Genomic DNA, 16,323 nt, shown 5'->3' with positions numbered 1-16,323 from the left:
ATTGCATCTAATAGGGAGCCAAATACTAGAGTCCGTGAACATTGCTCCAAAGTCAAGATTTTTTGTTGATTTAATGTGCATACAAAAGTAAACATTGACAGGTGCAAAGGCAGCAATGTATTCCCTTCCCTATTCATCCCCGAAAAAACCCATTAACAGTTAGCGTCTACAGTAAAATTATGACTTTTGTCATAATTTTGCCAAGTGAAATTCCGATTATTATTATAATATTGGCAAAATGTTAAAGTTTTCTTCTAAATTGTGACTTTAATCGAATAAAATTACAACTCTTTTCATAAAATTGCCAAAATGTTAAGCTTTTCTTGTAAAATTTTGACTTGCGTTGAGTAAAATGACGACTTTTATTATAATGCTGCCAAAATTCCAAGTTTTTCTTGTGAAATTGTGACCTTTTTTCTTGTGAAATTTTATATTGGCATTGTATGTATATATTATTCATGTTGTAAATACACATCTTTATATATCTGGAAAGGGTGGTCCTAAAGAGGTAGGCATTATTCGGAGGTCTCAAGAAGGTAACAAATACAGGAATGTGTGTGTGTGTGTGTGTGTGTTTGTGTGTTTGTGTGTGTGTGTGTTCTTGTATTTCTACCCTTCTTGAGACATCAACAAGGAAAAATACCTTCCATATGAGGAGGTGTGAACAAGTTAGGACCTAAATCATGGTCCCAATACGGAAAACTATTGCATCTAATAGAGAGCTAAATACTAGAGTCCGTGAACATTGCTCCAAAGTCAAGATTTTTGGTTGATTTAATGTGCATACAAAAGTAAACATTGACAGGTGCAAAGGCAGCAATATATTCCCTTCCCTATTCATCCCCGAAAAAACCCATTAAGAGTTAGCGTCTACAGTAAAATGATGACTTTTGTCATAATTTTGCCAAGTGAAATTCCGATTATTATTATAATATTGGCAAAATGTTAAAGTTTTCTTCTAAATTGTGACTTTAATCGAATAAAATTACGACTATTTTCCTAAAATTGCCCAAATGTTAAGCTTTTCTTGTAAAATTTTGACTTGCGTTGAGTAAAATGACGACTTTTATTATAATACTGCCAAAATTCCAAGTTTTTCTTGTGAAATTGTGACCTTTTTTCTTGTGAAATTTTATATTGGCATTGTATGTATATATTATTCATGTTGTAAATACACATCTTTATATATCTGGAAAGGGTGGTCCTAGAGAGGTAGGCATTATTCGGAGGTCTCAAGAAGGTAACAAATACAGGAATGTGTGTGCGTGTGTGTGTGTGTGTTTGTGTGTGTGTGTGTGTGTGTGTTCTTGTATTTCTACCCTTCTTGAGACATCAACAAGGGAAAAATACCTTCCATATGAGGAGGTGTGAACAAGTTAGGACCTAAATCATGGTCCCAATACGGAAAACTATTGCATCTAATAGAGAGCCAAAGACTAGAGTCCGTGAACATTGCTCCAAAGTCAAGATTTTTGGTTGATTTTATGTGCATACAAAAGTAAACATTGACAGGTGCAAAGGCAGCAATATATTCCCTTCCCTATTCATCCCCGAAAAAACCCATTGACAGTTAGCGTCTACAGTAAAATGATGACTTTTGTCATAATTTTGCCAAGTGAAATTCCAAATATTATTATAATGTTGCCAAATTTGCAAAGTTTCCTTATAAATTGGGACTTTTGTCGAGTAAAATTTCTTAAAATTGCCAAAATTTTAAGCTTTTCTTGTCAAATTGCGACTGTTATTGAGTAAAATTCCAACTTTTACCATAATATTGCACAAATGTTCCGTTTTAATTATTATTTATTTCATTAAAATACTGCCAAAATTCCAAGTTTTTCTTGTGAAATTGTGACCTTTTTTCTTGTGAAATTTTATATTGGCATTGTATGTATATATTATTCATGTTGTAAATACACATCTTTATATATCTGGAAAGGGTGGTCCTAAAGAGGTAGGCATTATTCGGAGGTCTCAAGAAGGTAACAAATACAGGAATGTGTGTGCGTGTGTGTGTTTGTGTGTGTGTGTGTGTGTGTGTGTGTTCTTGTATTTCTACCCTTCTTGAGACATCAACAAGGAAAAATACCTTGCATAAGAGGACCGGTGAACAAGTTAGGACCTAAATCATGGTCCCAATACGGAAAACTATTGCATCTAATAGAGAGCCAAATACTAGAGTCCGTGAACATTGCTCCAAAGTCAAGATTTTTGGTTGATTTAATGTCCATACAAAAGTAAACATTGACAGGTGCAAAGGCAGCAATATATTCCCTTCCCTATTCATCCCCGAAAAAACCCATTAACAGTAAGCGTCTACAGTAAAATGATGACTTTTGTCATAATTTTGCCAAGTGAAATTCCAAATATTATTATAATGTTGCCAAATTTGCAAAGTTTCCTTATAAATTGGGACTTTTGTCGAGTAAAATTTCTTAAAATTGCCAAAATTTTAAGCTTTTCTTGTCAAATTGCGACTGTTATTGAGTAAAATTCTAACTTTTACCATAATATTGCACAAATGTTCCGTTTTTATTATTATTAATTTTATTATAACACTGCCAAAATTCCAAGTTTTTCTTGTGAAATTGTGACCTTTTTTCTTGTGAAATTTTATAGTGGCATTGTATGTATATATTATTCATGTTGTAAATACACATCTTTATATATCTAGAAAGGATGGTCCTAAAGAGGTAGGCATTATTCGGAGGTCTCAAAAAGGTAACAAATACAGGAATGTGTGTGTGTGTGTGTGTGTGTGTGTGTGTGTGTGTGTGTGTGTGTGTGTGTGTGTGTGTGTGTGTGTGTGTGTGTGTGTTGTGTGTGTGTGTGTGTGTGTGTGTTTTCTTGTATTTCTAATATTGGCAAAATGTTAAAGTTTTCTTCTAAATTGTGACTTTAATCGAGTAAAATTACGACTCTTTTCATAAAATTGCCCAAATGTTAAGCTTTTCTTGTAAAATTTTGACTTGCGTTGAGTAAAATGACGACTTTTATTATAATACTGCCAAAATTCCAAGTTTTTCTTGTGAAATTGTGACCTTTTTTCTTGTGAAATTTTATATTGGCATTGTATGTATATATTATTCATGTTGTAAATACACATCTTTATATATCTGGAAAGGGTGGTCCTAAAGAGGTAGGCATTATTCGAAGGTCTCAAGAAGGTAACAAATACAGGAATGTGTGTGCGTGTGTGTGTGTTCTTGTATTTCTACCCTTCTTGAGACATCAACAAGGAAAAATACCTTCCATATGAGGAGGTGTGAACAAGTTAGGACCGAAATCATGGTCCCAATACGAAAAACTATTGCATCTAATAGAGAGCCAAATACTAGAGTCCGTGAACATTGCTCCAAAGTCAAGATTTTTGGTTGATTTAATGTGCATACAAAAGTAAACATTGACAGGTGCAAAGGCAGCAATATATTCCCTTCCCTATTCATCCCCGAAAAAACCCATTAACAGTTAGCGTCTACAGTAAAATGATGACTTTTGTCATAATTTTGCCAAGTGAAATTCCGATTATTATTATAATATTGGCAAAATGTTAAAGTTTTCTTCTAAATTCGGACTTTAATCGAATAAAATTACAACTCTTTTCATAAAATTGCCAAAATGTTAAGCTCTTCTTGTAAAATTTTTACTTGCGTTGAGTAAAATGACGACTTTTTGTCACGACTTGATCTTGGGAGTTTGCTTTTCCGGGATGCAACGGAAAGTTGGCACGGGCGAGACGGGAATGAAGGTACATTTTTTTATTGAAACACTAGAACTACAACAAAGGATCAAACCAAAGCGCGCACAGTGGCGGAGAACAAACTATGAAAAACAAAAAGACTATAAACATGGAACCAAAACTTACTTTGACAAGGGACATGAAGCAGGATCTTAGAGGAATGGACAGAGCATAAATGTGGTGTGAGGTCGTCAGGACGAACAACAGAAAATGAATGAACTTAAATACTATGGACATGATTAGTGAAAGCGGGTGCGTGACTCAAAACGTGAAACAGGTGCGTGACGTGGCAGGTGAAAACTAATGGTTGCTATGGTGACCAGACAAGGGAGTGAAAAGACAGAAACTAAACAAAACATGACTTAAAACAAAACATGATAATACAGACATGACACTTTTATTATAATACTGCCAAAATTCCAAGTTTTTCTTGTGAAATTGTGACCTTTTTTCTTGTGAAATTTTATAGTGGCATTGTATGTATATATTATTCATGTTGTAAATACACATCTTTATATATCTGGAAAGGGTGGTCCTAAAGAGGTAGGCATTATTCGGAGGTCTCAAAAAGGTAACAAATACAGGAATGTGTGTGTGTGTGTGTGTGTGTGTGTGTGTGTGTGTGTGTGTGTGTGTGTGTGTGTGTGTGTGTGTGTGTGTGTGTGTGTGTGTGTGTGTGTGTGTGTGTGTGTGTGTGTGTGTGTGTGTGTGTGTGTGTGTGTGTGTGTTCTTGTATTTCTAATATTGGCAAAATGTTAAAGTTTTCTTCTAAATTGTGACTTTAATCGAGTAAAATTACGACTCTTTTCCTAAAATTGCCAAAATGTTAAGCTCTTCTTGTAAAATTTTGACCTGCGTTGAGTAAAATGACGACTTTTATTATAATACTGCCAAAATTCCAAGTTTTTCTTGTGAAATTGTGACCTTTTTTCTTGTGAAATTTTATATTGGCATTGTATGTATATATTATTAATGTTGTAAATACACATCTTTATATATCTGGAAAGGGTGGTCCTAAAGAGGGAGGCATTATTCGGAGGTCTCAAGATGGTAACAAATACAGGAATGTGTGTGTGTGTGTGTGCGTGTGTGTGAGTGTGTGTGTGTGTTTGTGTGTGTGTGTGTGTGTGTTTTCTTGTATTTCTAATATTGGCAAAATGTTAAAGTTTTCTTCTAAATTGTGACTTTTATCGAGTAAAATTCCGACTCTTTTCATAAAATTGCCAAAATGTTAAGCTTCTCTTGTAAAATTTTGACTTGCGTTGAGTAAAATGACGACTTTTACTATAATACTGCCAAAATTCCAAGTTTTTCTTGTGAAATTGTGACCTTTTTTCTTGTGAAATGTTATATTGGCATTGTATGTATATATTATTCATGTTGTAAATACACATCTTTATATATCTGGAAAGGGTGGTCCTAAAGAGGTAGGCATTATTCGGAGGTCTCAAGAAGGTAACAAATACAGGAATGTGTGTGCGTGTGTGTGTGTGTGCGTGTGTTTGTGTGCGTGTGTGTGTGTGTGTGTGTGTGTGTGCGTGTGTGTGTGTGTGTTCTTGTATGTCTACCGTTCTTGAGACATCGACAAGGAAAAATACCTTCCATATGAGGAGGTGTGAACAATTTTGGTCCCAATACGGAAAACTATTGCATCTAATAGAGAGCCAAATACTAGAGTCCGTGAACATTGCTCCAAAGTCAAGATTTTTGGTTGATTTAATGTGCATACAAAAGTAAACATTGACAGGTGCAAAGGCAGCAATATATTCCCTTCCCTATTCATCCCCGAAAAAACCCATTAACAGTAAGCGTCTACAGCAAAATGATGACTTTTGTCATAATTTTGCCAAGTGAAATTCCGATTATTATTATAATATTGGCAAAATGTTAAAGTTTTCTTCTAAATTGTGACTTTAATCGAATAAAATTACAACTCTTTTCATAAAATTGCCAAAATGTTAAGCTTCTCTTGTAAAATTTTGACTTGCGTTGAGTAAAATGACGACTTTTATTATAACACTGCCAAAATTCCAAGTTTTTCTTGTGAAATTGTGACCTTTTTTCTTGTGAAATTTTATATTGGCATTGTATGTATATATTATTCATGTTGTAAATACACATCTTTATATATCTGGAAAGGGTGGTCCTAAAGAGGTAGGCATTATTCGGAGGTCTCAAGAAGGTAACAAATACAGGAATGTGTGTGCGTGTGTGTGTGTGCATGTGTTTGTGTGTGTGTTTGTTCTTGTATGTCTACCCTTCTTGAGACACCAACAAGGAAAAATACCTTCCATATGAGGAGGTGTGAACAAGTTAGGACCGAAATCATGGTCCCGATACGGAAAACTATTGCATCTAATAGAGAGCCAAATACTAGAGTCCGTGAACATTGCTCCAAAGTCAAGATTTTTTTGTTGATTTAATGTCCATACAAAAGTAAACATTGACAGGTGCAAAGGCAGCAATATATTCCCATCCCTATTCATCCCCGAAAAAACCCATTAACAGTAAGCGTCTACAGTAAAATGATGACTTTTGTCATAATTTTGCCAAGTGAAATTCCAAATATTATAATGTTGCCAAATTTGCAAAGTTTCCTTATAAATTGGGACTTTTGTCGAGTAAAATTTCTTAAAATTGCCAAAATTTTAAGCTTTTCTTGTCAAATTGCGACTGCTATTGAGTACAATTCCAACTTTTACCATAATATTGCACAAATGTTCCGTTTTTATTATTATTTATTTTATTATAACACTGCCAAAATTCCAAGTTTTTCTTGTGAAATTGTGACCTTTTTTCTTGTGAAATTTTATAGTGGCATTGTATGTATATATTATTCATGTTGTAAATACACATCTTTATATATCTGGAAAGGGTGGTCCTAAAGAGGTAGGCATTATTCGGAGGTCTCAAGAAGGTAACAAATACAGGAATGTGTGTGCGTGTGTGTTAGTGTGTGTGCGTGTGTTTGTGCGTGTGTGTGTGTGTGTGTTCTTGTATTTCTAATATTGGCAAAATGTTAAAGTTTTCTTCTAAATTGTGACTTTTATCGAGTAAAATTCCGACTCTTTTCATAAAATTGCCAAAATGTTAAGCTTCTCTTGTAAAATTTTGACTTGCGTTGAGTAAAATGACGACTTTTATTATAACACTGCCAAAATTCCAAGTTTTTCTTGTGAAATTGTGACTTTTTTTTTCTTGTGAAATTTTATATCGGCATTGTATGTATATATTATTCATGTTGTAAATACACATCTTTATATATCTGGAAAGGGTGGTCCTAAAGAGGTAGGCATTATTCGGAGGTCTCAAGAAGGTAACAAATACAGGAATGTGTGTGCGTGTGTGTGTGTGTTTGTGTGTGTGTGTGTATGTGTTCTTGTATTTCTACCCTTCTTGAGACATCAACAAGGAAAAATACCTTGCATAAGAGGACCGGTGAACAAGTTAGGACCTAAATCATGGTCCCAATACGGAAAACTATTGCATCTATTAGAGAGCCAAATACTAGAGTCTGTGAACATTGCTCCAAAGTCAAGATTTTTTTGTTGATTTAATATGCGTACAAAAGTAAACATTGACTGGTGCAAAGGCAGCAATATATTCCCTTCCCTATTCATCCCCGAAAAAACCCATTAACAGTAAGCGTCTACAGTAAAATGATGACTTTTGTCATAATTTTGCCAAGTGAAATTCCGATTATTATTATAATATTGGCAAAATGTTCAAGTTTTCTTCTAAATTGTGACTTTTATCAAGTAAAATTACGACTCTTTTCATAAAATTGCCCAAATGTTAAGCTTTTCTTGTAAAATTTTGACTTGCGTTGAGTAAAATGACGACTTTTATTATAACACTGCCAAAATTCCAAGTTTTTCTTGTGAAATTGTGACCTTTTTTTCTTGTGAAATTTTATATTGGCATTGTATGTATATATTATTCATTTTGTAAATACACATCTTTATATATCTGGAAAGGGTGGTCCTAAAGAGGTAGGCATTATTCGGAGGTCTCAAGAAGGTAACAAATACAGGAATGTGTGTGCGTGTGTGTGTGTGTGTGTGTGTGTGTGTGTGTGTGTGTGTGTGTGTGTGTGTGTGTGTGTGCGTGTGTGTGTGATCACTCTGCCTTATATTATACCTTGTCCCTGTGTGTGTTTCACAGATTCTCCTGCAGTGTCAGATGTGGTGCAGTTGCGGCGTGTGTGTGAGAGAGTGTGTGTGTGTGTGTGTGTGTGTAGTGCTGCTGATGCTGAGCTCATCATCTTCCATTCGCCAGGGCATGAAGTAACAAGTCGCACTACACGACACACACACACACTACATCGCCAACAACATGCAGCCTGTTGTCATTAGCATTAGCACTTCTACCCTTACACAAAAAAAAAACCCTGCATTGCTTCTTTTTTTTTTTTTTTTTTTTTTTTGGGCCAATGCAGCTGACTTGGTGAAGGGGGGGTACTTCATGGAGAGTGCTGCAGCATCACCTGTAATAACTCCACTTATTAAAAGTTGGTACTGGTGAATACCCCCCCCCCCCCCCCTTTCCTGCACCCCCACCACCACCTCATCCTCTTCCTCCCAAAAGGTGCACAGAATAAGTTCCTCCCCTAGTATGTGTGTGTGTGTGTGTGTGTGATGACATAGCTGCACAAATAGCGTCAAAACAGTGCCTTACCACTTGGATTCTTGTTTTTCTTGAGACTCTTGCCACAAAGACACTGCAGCATATGCGTTCCTTTGCTGAAAATGTTCCAAAGAAACCACATTGATTGATCCGGGCGAAATCCGGCGGCTCAGGCAGCCAAGTAGCGACGAGATCCTTGCCGTTGCATAACCACAATAAGAGGAATATTAGTAGTAGTGAGGATAACAGCGGCACAGCTGGACCAGTCCTCCAGGATGAGGCTGCCGGGTGTATCATATAGGAAACAGGAAATATCCTTCTTCTTCTTCTTCTTCTTCTTCCTCCTCTTCTTCTTCTTCTTCTCGATCATAGAAAATGTACTCTTTTAATTGCATGTGTCGCACCGGGGAGGAGACGCCAGGAAGCACGCGCACACACATGCACACACACACACGCGCGCGCGCGCGCAAGCTCGCTCCCGCGCGCACAACTAAAACAATACGAGCTTCCCGAGCCTTTGAGAGTGTGTGTTGTGTTTGTTGTTGTTGGGGGTTTTTTTTTTTTGGTTGTTGTAAAAGGAAGACGAGAAGAAGATCAGCAGCCAGGGGGAGGATGCATATATCCTATGTGCACCCCACCCTTCCCCCCCTCCACCCACCCCAAGTCCGAATCAGACACCGCAGTTTGCGTGTCTCAAGCAGTCCCGCACCGATGCGTCTGAGCCGGAGATGCACTTGCTGGCTCGCATCGCCTCCCCGCTGCGTGCGTGCACTCGCATCTCCGCGCACGCGCGCGCGCGCACCCTAAGAATTACTGAATTGTCCGGGTAATGTAAAAAAAAAAAAAAAAAATGTTACAAAAAAAAAAAAAAAAAGGGACCCCCGTATCAGCCGGTGTTGGGGGGAGAGAAAAAAAAGAGGAGGAGGATGGTGAAGAGGAGGTGGAGTAGGAGGAGGGGTCCATTACGTAAACACGTGGTTTGTGCCCCGTCATGTCGGAGTGATGCTGCTGCTGCTGCGCATCACATGTTCATACATAGTGAGCATGCACTGGATATACTTGCAGACCTGGGCAAAATACGGCCCGTGGGCCACATGCAGCCCGTTAAGATTAAAAGTCAAAAATTTCAATTATTTTTGACTCGGGGGCCACATTTAGAGGGAAAAAAGTGTCTGGGTGCCGGCATATCTATTTTTAGGAACACTAATACAAAACCTCACAATAAAGTCTGATTTGAATGCTAAAAAACGTTATGACAGACTTGTCAGGCTTGGGCGGAGGAAGGGACTCAGATGCAGAGAGGTGATTCCAAATAAAGCTTTTATTTTGAAATAGTGAGTTCGCATTGCCGGCAGTAAGTCGGACACGTTTCCGGTGAGGGTTGGACTCCGCCAAGGCTGCCCTTTGTCACCGATTCTGTTCATAACTTTTATGGACAGAATTTCTAGGCGCAGTCAAGGCGTTGAGGGGATCCGGTTTGGTGGCTGCAGGATTAGGTCTCTGCTTTTTGCAGATGATTTGGTCCTGATGGCTTCATCTGGCCAGGATCTTCAGCTCTCACTGGATCGGTTCGCAGCTGAGTGTGAAGCGACTGGGATGAGAATCAGCACCTCCAAGTCCGAGTCCATGGTTCTCGCCCGGAAAAGGGTGGAGTGCCATCTCCGGGTTGGGGAGGAGATCTTGCCCCAAGTGGAGGAGTTCAAGTACCTCGGAGTCTTGTTCACGAGTGAGGGAAGAGTGGATCGTGAGATCGACAGGCGGATCGGTGCGGCGTCTTCAGTAATGCGGACGCTGTATCGATCCGTTGTGGTGAAGAAGGAGCTGAGCCGGAAGGCAAAGCTCTCAATTTACCGGTCGATCTACGTTCCCATCCTCACCTATGGTCATGAGCTTTGGGTTATGACCGAAAGGACAAGATCACGGGTACAAGCGGCCGAAATGAGTTTCCTCCGCCGGGTGGCGGGGCTCTCCCTTAGAGATAGGGTGAGAAGCTCTGTCATCCGGGGGGAGCTCAAAGTAAAGCCGCTGCTCCTCCGCATCGAGAGGAGCCAGATGAGGTGGTTCGGGCATCTAGTCAGGATGCCACCCGAGCGCCTCCCTAAGGAGGTGTTTAGGGCATGTCCGACCGGTAGGAGGCCACGAGGAAGACCCAGGACACGTTGGGAAGACTATGTCTCCCGGCTGGCCTGGGAACGCCTCGGGATCCCCCGGGAGGAGCTGGACGAAGTGGCTGGGGAGAGGGAAGTCTGGGCTTCCCTGCTTAGGCTGCTGCCCCCGCGACCCGACCTCGGATAAGCGGAAGAAGATGGATGGATGGATGGATGGATTTTGAAATACTCGTTAAGCCTCCAGAGCCGAGTAAATTCAGTTACTATGAAAGACAAAAATACTATCGACAAAATGTTAATTAAAACCAAAACAAACAGGCTAAAGAACAGCTTCTTCCCCAGGGCCATAACCATCCTGAACGGACTGCCCCATTGTCCCTCATAACTGCCTTCTCTTCGGTGCAATAGCCCATTCCACCAACCACCCTGTTTTTTGTTTTTTTTGTTTTTTTTTTGTTTTTTTTCATGTATATATTCATTTCACACCATATTCATTGCACTTCTACATTTTTTTATATTTTTATATATTTGCACATTGTTTTTCTAGCATGCACACATCGCACTGTATGGAATGGCCTCAATCTCGTTACCTTGCGTAATGACAATCAAGCTGATTCTGATTCTGATTCTGATTCTGATGTTCCAAAAGGGAAAAACCGAAAATCACTCCAAAAAAAAAGGAGGAATACAAAAATAAGGACGATATAATTAGCACCGTATCTGTTATCAAAAACTTTAACAAAAAAAACGCTCCAAACAGGAGGAAGAAAATAAAGACTATAAAACTTAACTACTCTAATCAATGTAAACAAAAAAAATCACTCAACAAACTTTGAGGAAAAAATCTTTAAGGAAAAATAATAACTCGCCACTGCGGTAGAAAAAGGTAGGATAACAAAAGTCGCTCTGAGGGAGGAAAAAAGTCAATTCAAAATTACAGCGTGGGATAGTCTGGGAGCAAGGACGTAGACATGAACATGAACATGGAACGCAAGACAGGCACGAAAGCTTGAGACAATCTGGCACAGAACAAGGGGAGGCTTGGGCTTATAAAGAACATGAGGGTAATGGGAAACAGGTGGAAACAATCAAGGGTCAGGAATGACGTCCGACTGGTGACACAAGAGGAAGGACCCGTGATCTGAAACAAGAGGAGTTGCTTTTCAAAATAAAACATGTAGATCACAAGACAGAAAAAACCAAGACAAGACTTCCCTCACCGCGGTGTGACAAGACTGCCTTAAAGGGGAACATTATCACAATTTCAGAAGAGTTAAAACCATTAAAAATCAGTTCCCAGTGGCTTATAAAGTTTTTTTCAAAATTTTACCCATCACGCAATATCCCTAAAAAAAGCTTCAAAGTGCCTGATTTTAACCATCGTTATATACACCCGTCCATTTTCCTGTGACGTCACATAGTGAAGCCAACACAAACAAACATGGCGGAAAGAACAGCAAGCTATAGCGACATTAGCTCGGATTCAGACTCGGATTTCAGCGGCTTAAGCGATTCAACAGATTACGCATGTATTGAAACGGATGGTTGTAGTGTTGAGGCAGGTAGCGAAAACCAAATTGAAGAAGAAACTGAAGCTATTGAGCCATATCGGTTTGAACCGTATGCAAGCGAAACCGACGAAAACGACACGACAGCCAGCGACACGGGAGAAAGCGAGGACGAATTCGGCGATCGCCTTCTAACCAACGATTGGTATGTGTTTGTTTGGCATTAAAGGAAACTAACAACTATGAACTAGGTTTACAGCATATGAAATACATTTGGCAACAACATGCACTTTGAGAGTGCAGACAGCCCAATTTTCATCAATTAATATATTCTGTAGACATACCCTCATGTCAGCAGGCCAGGGAAGCTAGGGTCGATATTCTTCTCTTGATTATCTTCGGGACGGTGTGAGCCAAGACATCCAGGGGGTTTAGCTCGCTCGTCTGCGGGAACAAACTGCCGCCATTGCTTGCCGTGCTAGCGAGGTCCTTTGTCCCTGAATTGCTGACACACTCCGGCAGATTCAATGGGGGTCTGGCGGCAGATTTCTTTGACTTTATGGTTGGAAATGCATCTGCTTTGAGTGTCGCAGGATATCCACACATTCTTGCCATCTCTGTCGTAGCATAGCTTTCGTCGGTAAAGTGTGCGGAACAAACGTCCAATTTCTTGCCACTTTCGCATCTTTGGGCCACTGGTGCAACTTGAATCCGTCCGTCCCTGTTGGTGTTGTTACACCCTCCGACAACACACCGACGAGGCATGATGTCTCCAAGGTACGGAAAACAGTCGAAAAAACGGAAAATAACAGAGCTGATTTGACTCGGTGTTTGAGAAAATGGCGGATTGCTTCCCGCTCCGAGAGCGAATAATAGAAAGGCGTTTAATTCGCCAAAATTCACCCATTTAGAGTTCGGAAATCGGTTAAAAAAAAATATGGTCTTTTTTCTGCAACATCAAGGTATATATTGACGCTTACATAGGTCTGCTGATAATGTTCTCCTTTAAAAAACGTAATGGAATTATTGCATTTTTCTATGAAGGATAAAACACTGAATATTGACAAAATATGAACGTCACGCCCCCTTTCAATCGACATATTTTACAATCAAGTGAAACTTAACAAAAATGCAACAAACAGTGAGGGTACAAAATAAACCCACCTACAATCTGATATATCTGAAAACTAAGCTTTAGAACTTTGTTGTGAAAATCTCCTTCCACGTCAGTGGAAACGCTCCCCGCCCACACTGCTTGGTGCCTCGTCTGAGCTGCTGTGACTTAGATGACCATAGTAACTATTTAGATGACCATAGTAACTAATTAGATTACCATAGTAACTAGTATATCATCCATAAGCGCAGATTCCAAGCATTGAAAGACTTAGTTAGTATAGTTGAAGACTTACGGTCATTAGAAAAGATGAGTGCACATCATAATGGCAGCTACACTTTACATCTTAAACATCTAAAAATATTATTTGGGAATGTCCGGATTGAAAAGCTTAACGGGCCGCATGTGGCCCCCGGGCCTTCATTTGCGCCGGACGTTCTACATGATTGCTCAAAAAGGTTCATTATGTCTTCTTATTCATATACTTTCTCAAATTCTCTTGTAATCACAACATATTTTTGGTACATTAGATGGAATCTTTACCTGACATGTTTCGACTGTCATCTGCAGTAGAGATGTCCAATAATGGCTTTTTTGCCGATATCCGATATTCCAATATTGTCCAACTCTTAATTACCGATTCCGATATCAAGCGATACCGATATATACAGTTGGGGAATTAAGACATTATTATGCCTAAGTGATGCCCCGCTGGATGCATTAAACAATGTAACAAGGTTTTCCAAAATAAATCAACTCAAGTTATGGAAAACAAATGCCAACATGGCACTGCCATATTTATTATTGAAGTCACAAAGTGCATTCTTTTTTTTAAATGCCTCAAAACAGCAGCTTGGAATTTGAGACATGCTCTCCCTGAGATAATCCTGATACCCACTACAACTATGGGAAATGCTATACTTTCACTTTCACAAACAGAATTAAATAGAGGCGTGTCCAAAGTGCAGTTGTCCCTCGGCATACATTCTCTTTGCACCACAGAATCACAATCTAGTTTTCTATCTATTATTCGAGTCCGGTGGTTCTCAAACTTTTGTCACCAAGTACCACCTCAGAAAACACTTGGCTCTCCAAGTAACACCATAACGACAAACACTGACATTCAGTTGCATAGCAGGCCTCAGTATTCATTAAAAACAAGGCATTATTCAACATTTATTTAATATTTAATTTTTCTAGCCACTGTAACACTACACACAGTTTGAACAGCAACACTGTGTTTGAATATGGGAAAATACAGATAAGTGATTATTTGGCGTACCACTAGATAGAGCCTGCCTACCACAGTTTGAGAATCCCTATTCTGTTCCATTCCATTTCACTCAAGATGGTGGCCGTGGTTTTAGGCTTCCTATAGTTATTGCGGTGAAAGTGGGTAGTAACGTGCTACATTTACTCCGATACATTTACTGCCTCACATTTATTGTGTTACATTTTATTCTGTTACATTTACTCTGTTTCATTTACTCTGTTTCATTTACTCCAATACATTTACTGCCTCACATTATTGTTACATTTACTCTGTTACATTTACTCTGTTACATTTACTCTGTTACATTTGCTGCATTACATTTACTCTGTTTTATTTACTGTTATGCATTTACTCTGTTACATTTACTCTGTTACATTTACTCTGTTACATTTACTGCGTTACATTTACTGTGATGCATTTACTCTGCTACATTTACTCTGTTACCTTTACTCTGTTACCTTTACTCTGTTACCTTTACTGCGTTACATTTACTCTGTTGCATTTACTCTGCGACATTTACTCTGTTACATTTACTCTGTTACATTTACTCTGATACATTTACTCCAATACATTTACTGCCTCACATTTATTGTGTTACATCTGTTACATTTACTCTGTTACATTTACTGTTACATTTACTCCAATACATTTACTGCCTCACATATATTGTGTTACATCTGTTACATTTACTCTGTTACATTTACTCTGTTACATTCACTCCAATACATATACTCCAATACATTTACTGCCTCAAATTATTGTTACATTTACTCTGTTACATTTACTCTGTTACATTTACTCTGTAACCTTTACCCTGTTACCTTTACTGCGTTACATTTACTCTGTTACATTTACTCTGTAACCTTTACCCTGTTACCTTTACTGCGTTACATTTACTCTGTTACATTTACTCTGTTACATTTACTCCGTTATATTTACTCTGTTACATTTACTGTGTTACATTTACCCTGTTACATTTACTGCGATTCATTTACTCCGATATATTTACCCCAATACATTTACTCAGATACATTAATCGTTACTTCGTTTTTTACGTCCCTCGGCATTACATTCTCTTTTCACCACATGACCACAATCTATTCTAGTTTTTCCATATTGTATTCTATTCCAGTGGTTGTAAAACTTTTTTGTGCCACCTCAGAAAACACTTGGCTCTCCAATTACCACCGTAATGACCAATGTTTAAATACAGTAGCGTAGTAGGCCTAAGTATTTATTAAAAACAAGGCAGAGGTTTTATTTAACAAGTATATTTAATATTTTTGGCCAGTGTAACATTGCACACAATTTGAACAGTATCACTGTGTTTCAACATCGGAAAATAAAACCAAGTGATTTTTTTTGGCGCGCCACGAGATGGAGCCTCCGTACCACAGTTTGAGAATCCCTGATCTAATCTGTCCCTCGCCACATCGCGTCTCAAATATTGCGGCTTCGCCACCAGGAAATTGACTTCTGGTGTTGTTTATTTTGCACATGCAAACAGTTACAATATGATACACATCATTCGCATATTTCCATTTTCTCATTAAAACATGTCTGAAAAGGAGTAGGAAGAAGCAGAGCATATTTGTTCCTACTCATTTTCCACTTTATAGCAATTACTAACATGTTTCTTCAGTACCTGCTGTCAATTCACACACCATTTAAGCCATTGAACAATAAATACTGTAGTTCTCATAAATTGCGATTAGCAAAATGTGTACAAGGATCATTCTTCCTTGTACTTTGTAAATACTTAAAAAATACTTGTGAATACCATATTACTACTTTGTTTGATTCCACATACTGATATACAAGACCTGTGGTTCTCAAAATTATTTTCACCAAGTACAACCTCAGAAAACACTTGGCTCTCCAAGTACCACCATAACGACCAACATTAAAACTGCAGTAGCGTAGTAGGCCTAAATATTCATTAAAAACAAGGCAGG

General features: G+C 38.6%; 1 protein-coding gene across 1 annotated transcript in view; it reads right to left on the bottom strand.

Annotated features, from left to right (window-relative positions):
- fgf14 (fibroblast growth factor 14) overlaps positions 1–8,952 on the bottom strand; it is a 366,219-nt gene extending 357,267 nt beyond the window's left edge. Inside the window, exon 1 of the mRNA XM_061970760.2 lies at positions 8,417–8,952. Within this exon, the coding sequence (XP_061826744.2) occupies positions 8,417–8,507 (91 nt within the window). The 5' untranslated portion in view covers positions 8,508–8,952. The remainder of the gene's footprint in view (positions 1–8,416) is intronic.
- Between the last annotated feature and the right edge of the window lie 7,371 nt (positions 8,953–16,323).

The sequence above is a fragment of the Nerophis lumbriciformis genome, linkage group LG13 (assembly GCF_033978685.3).
Source record: "Nerophis lumbriciformis linkage group LG13, RoL_Nlum_v2.1, whole genome shotgun sequence".
In the NCBI taxonomy this organism is placed as follows: Eukaryota; Metazoa; Chordata; class Actinopteri; order Syngnathiformes; family Syngnathidae; genus Nerophis; species Nerophis lumbriciformis.
Note: the sequence above shows the minus strand (reverse complement) of the source record. Positions and strands in the feature narration are given on the sequence as shown.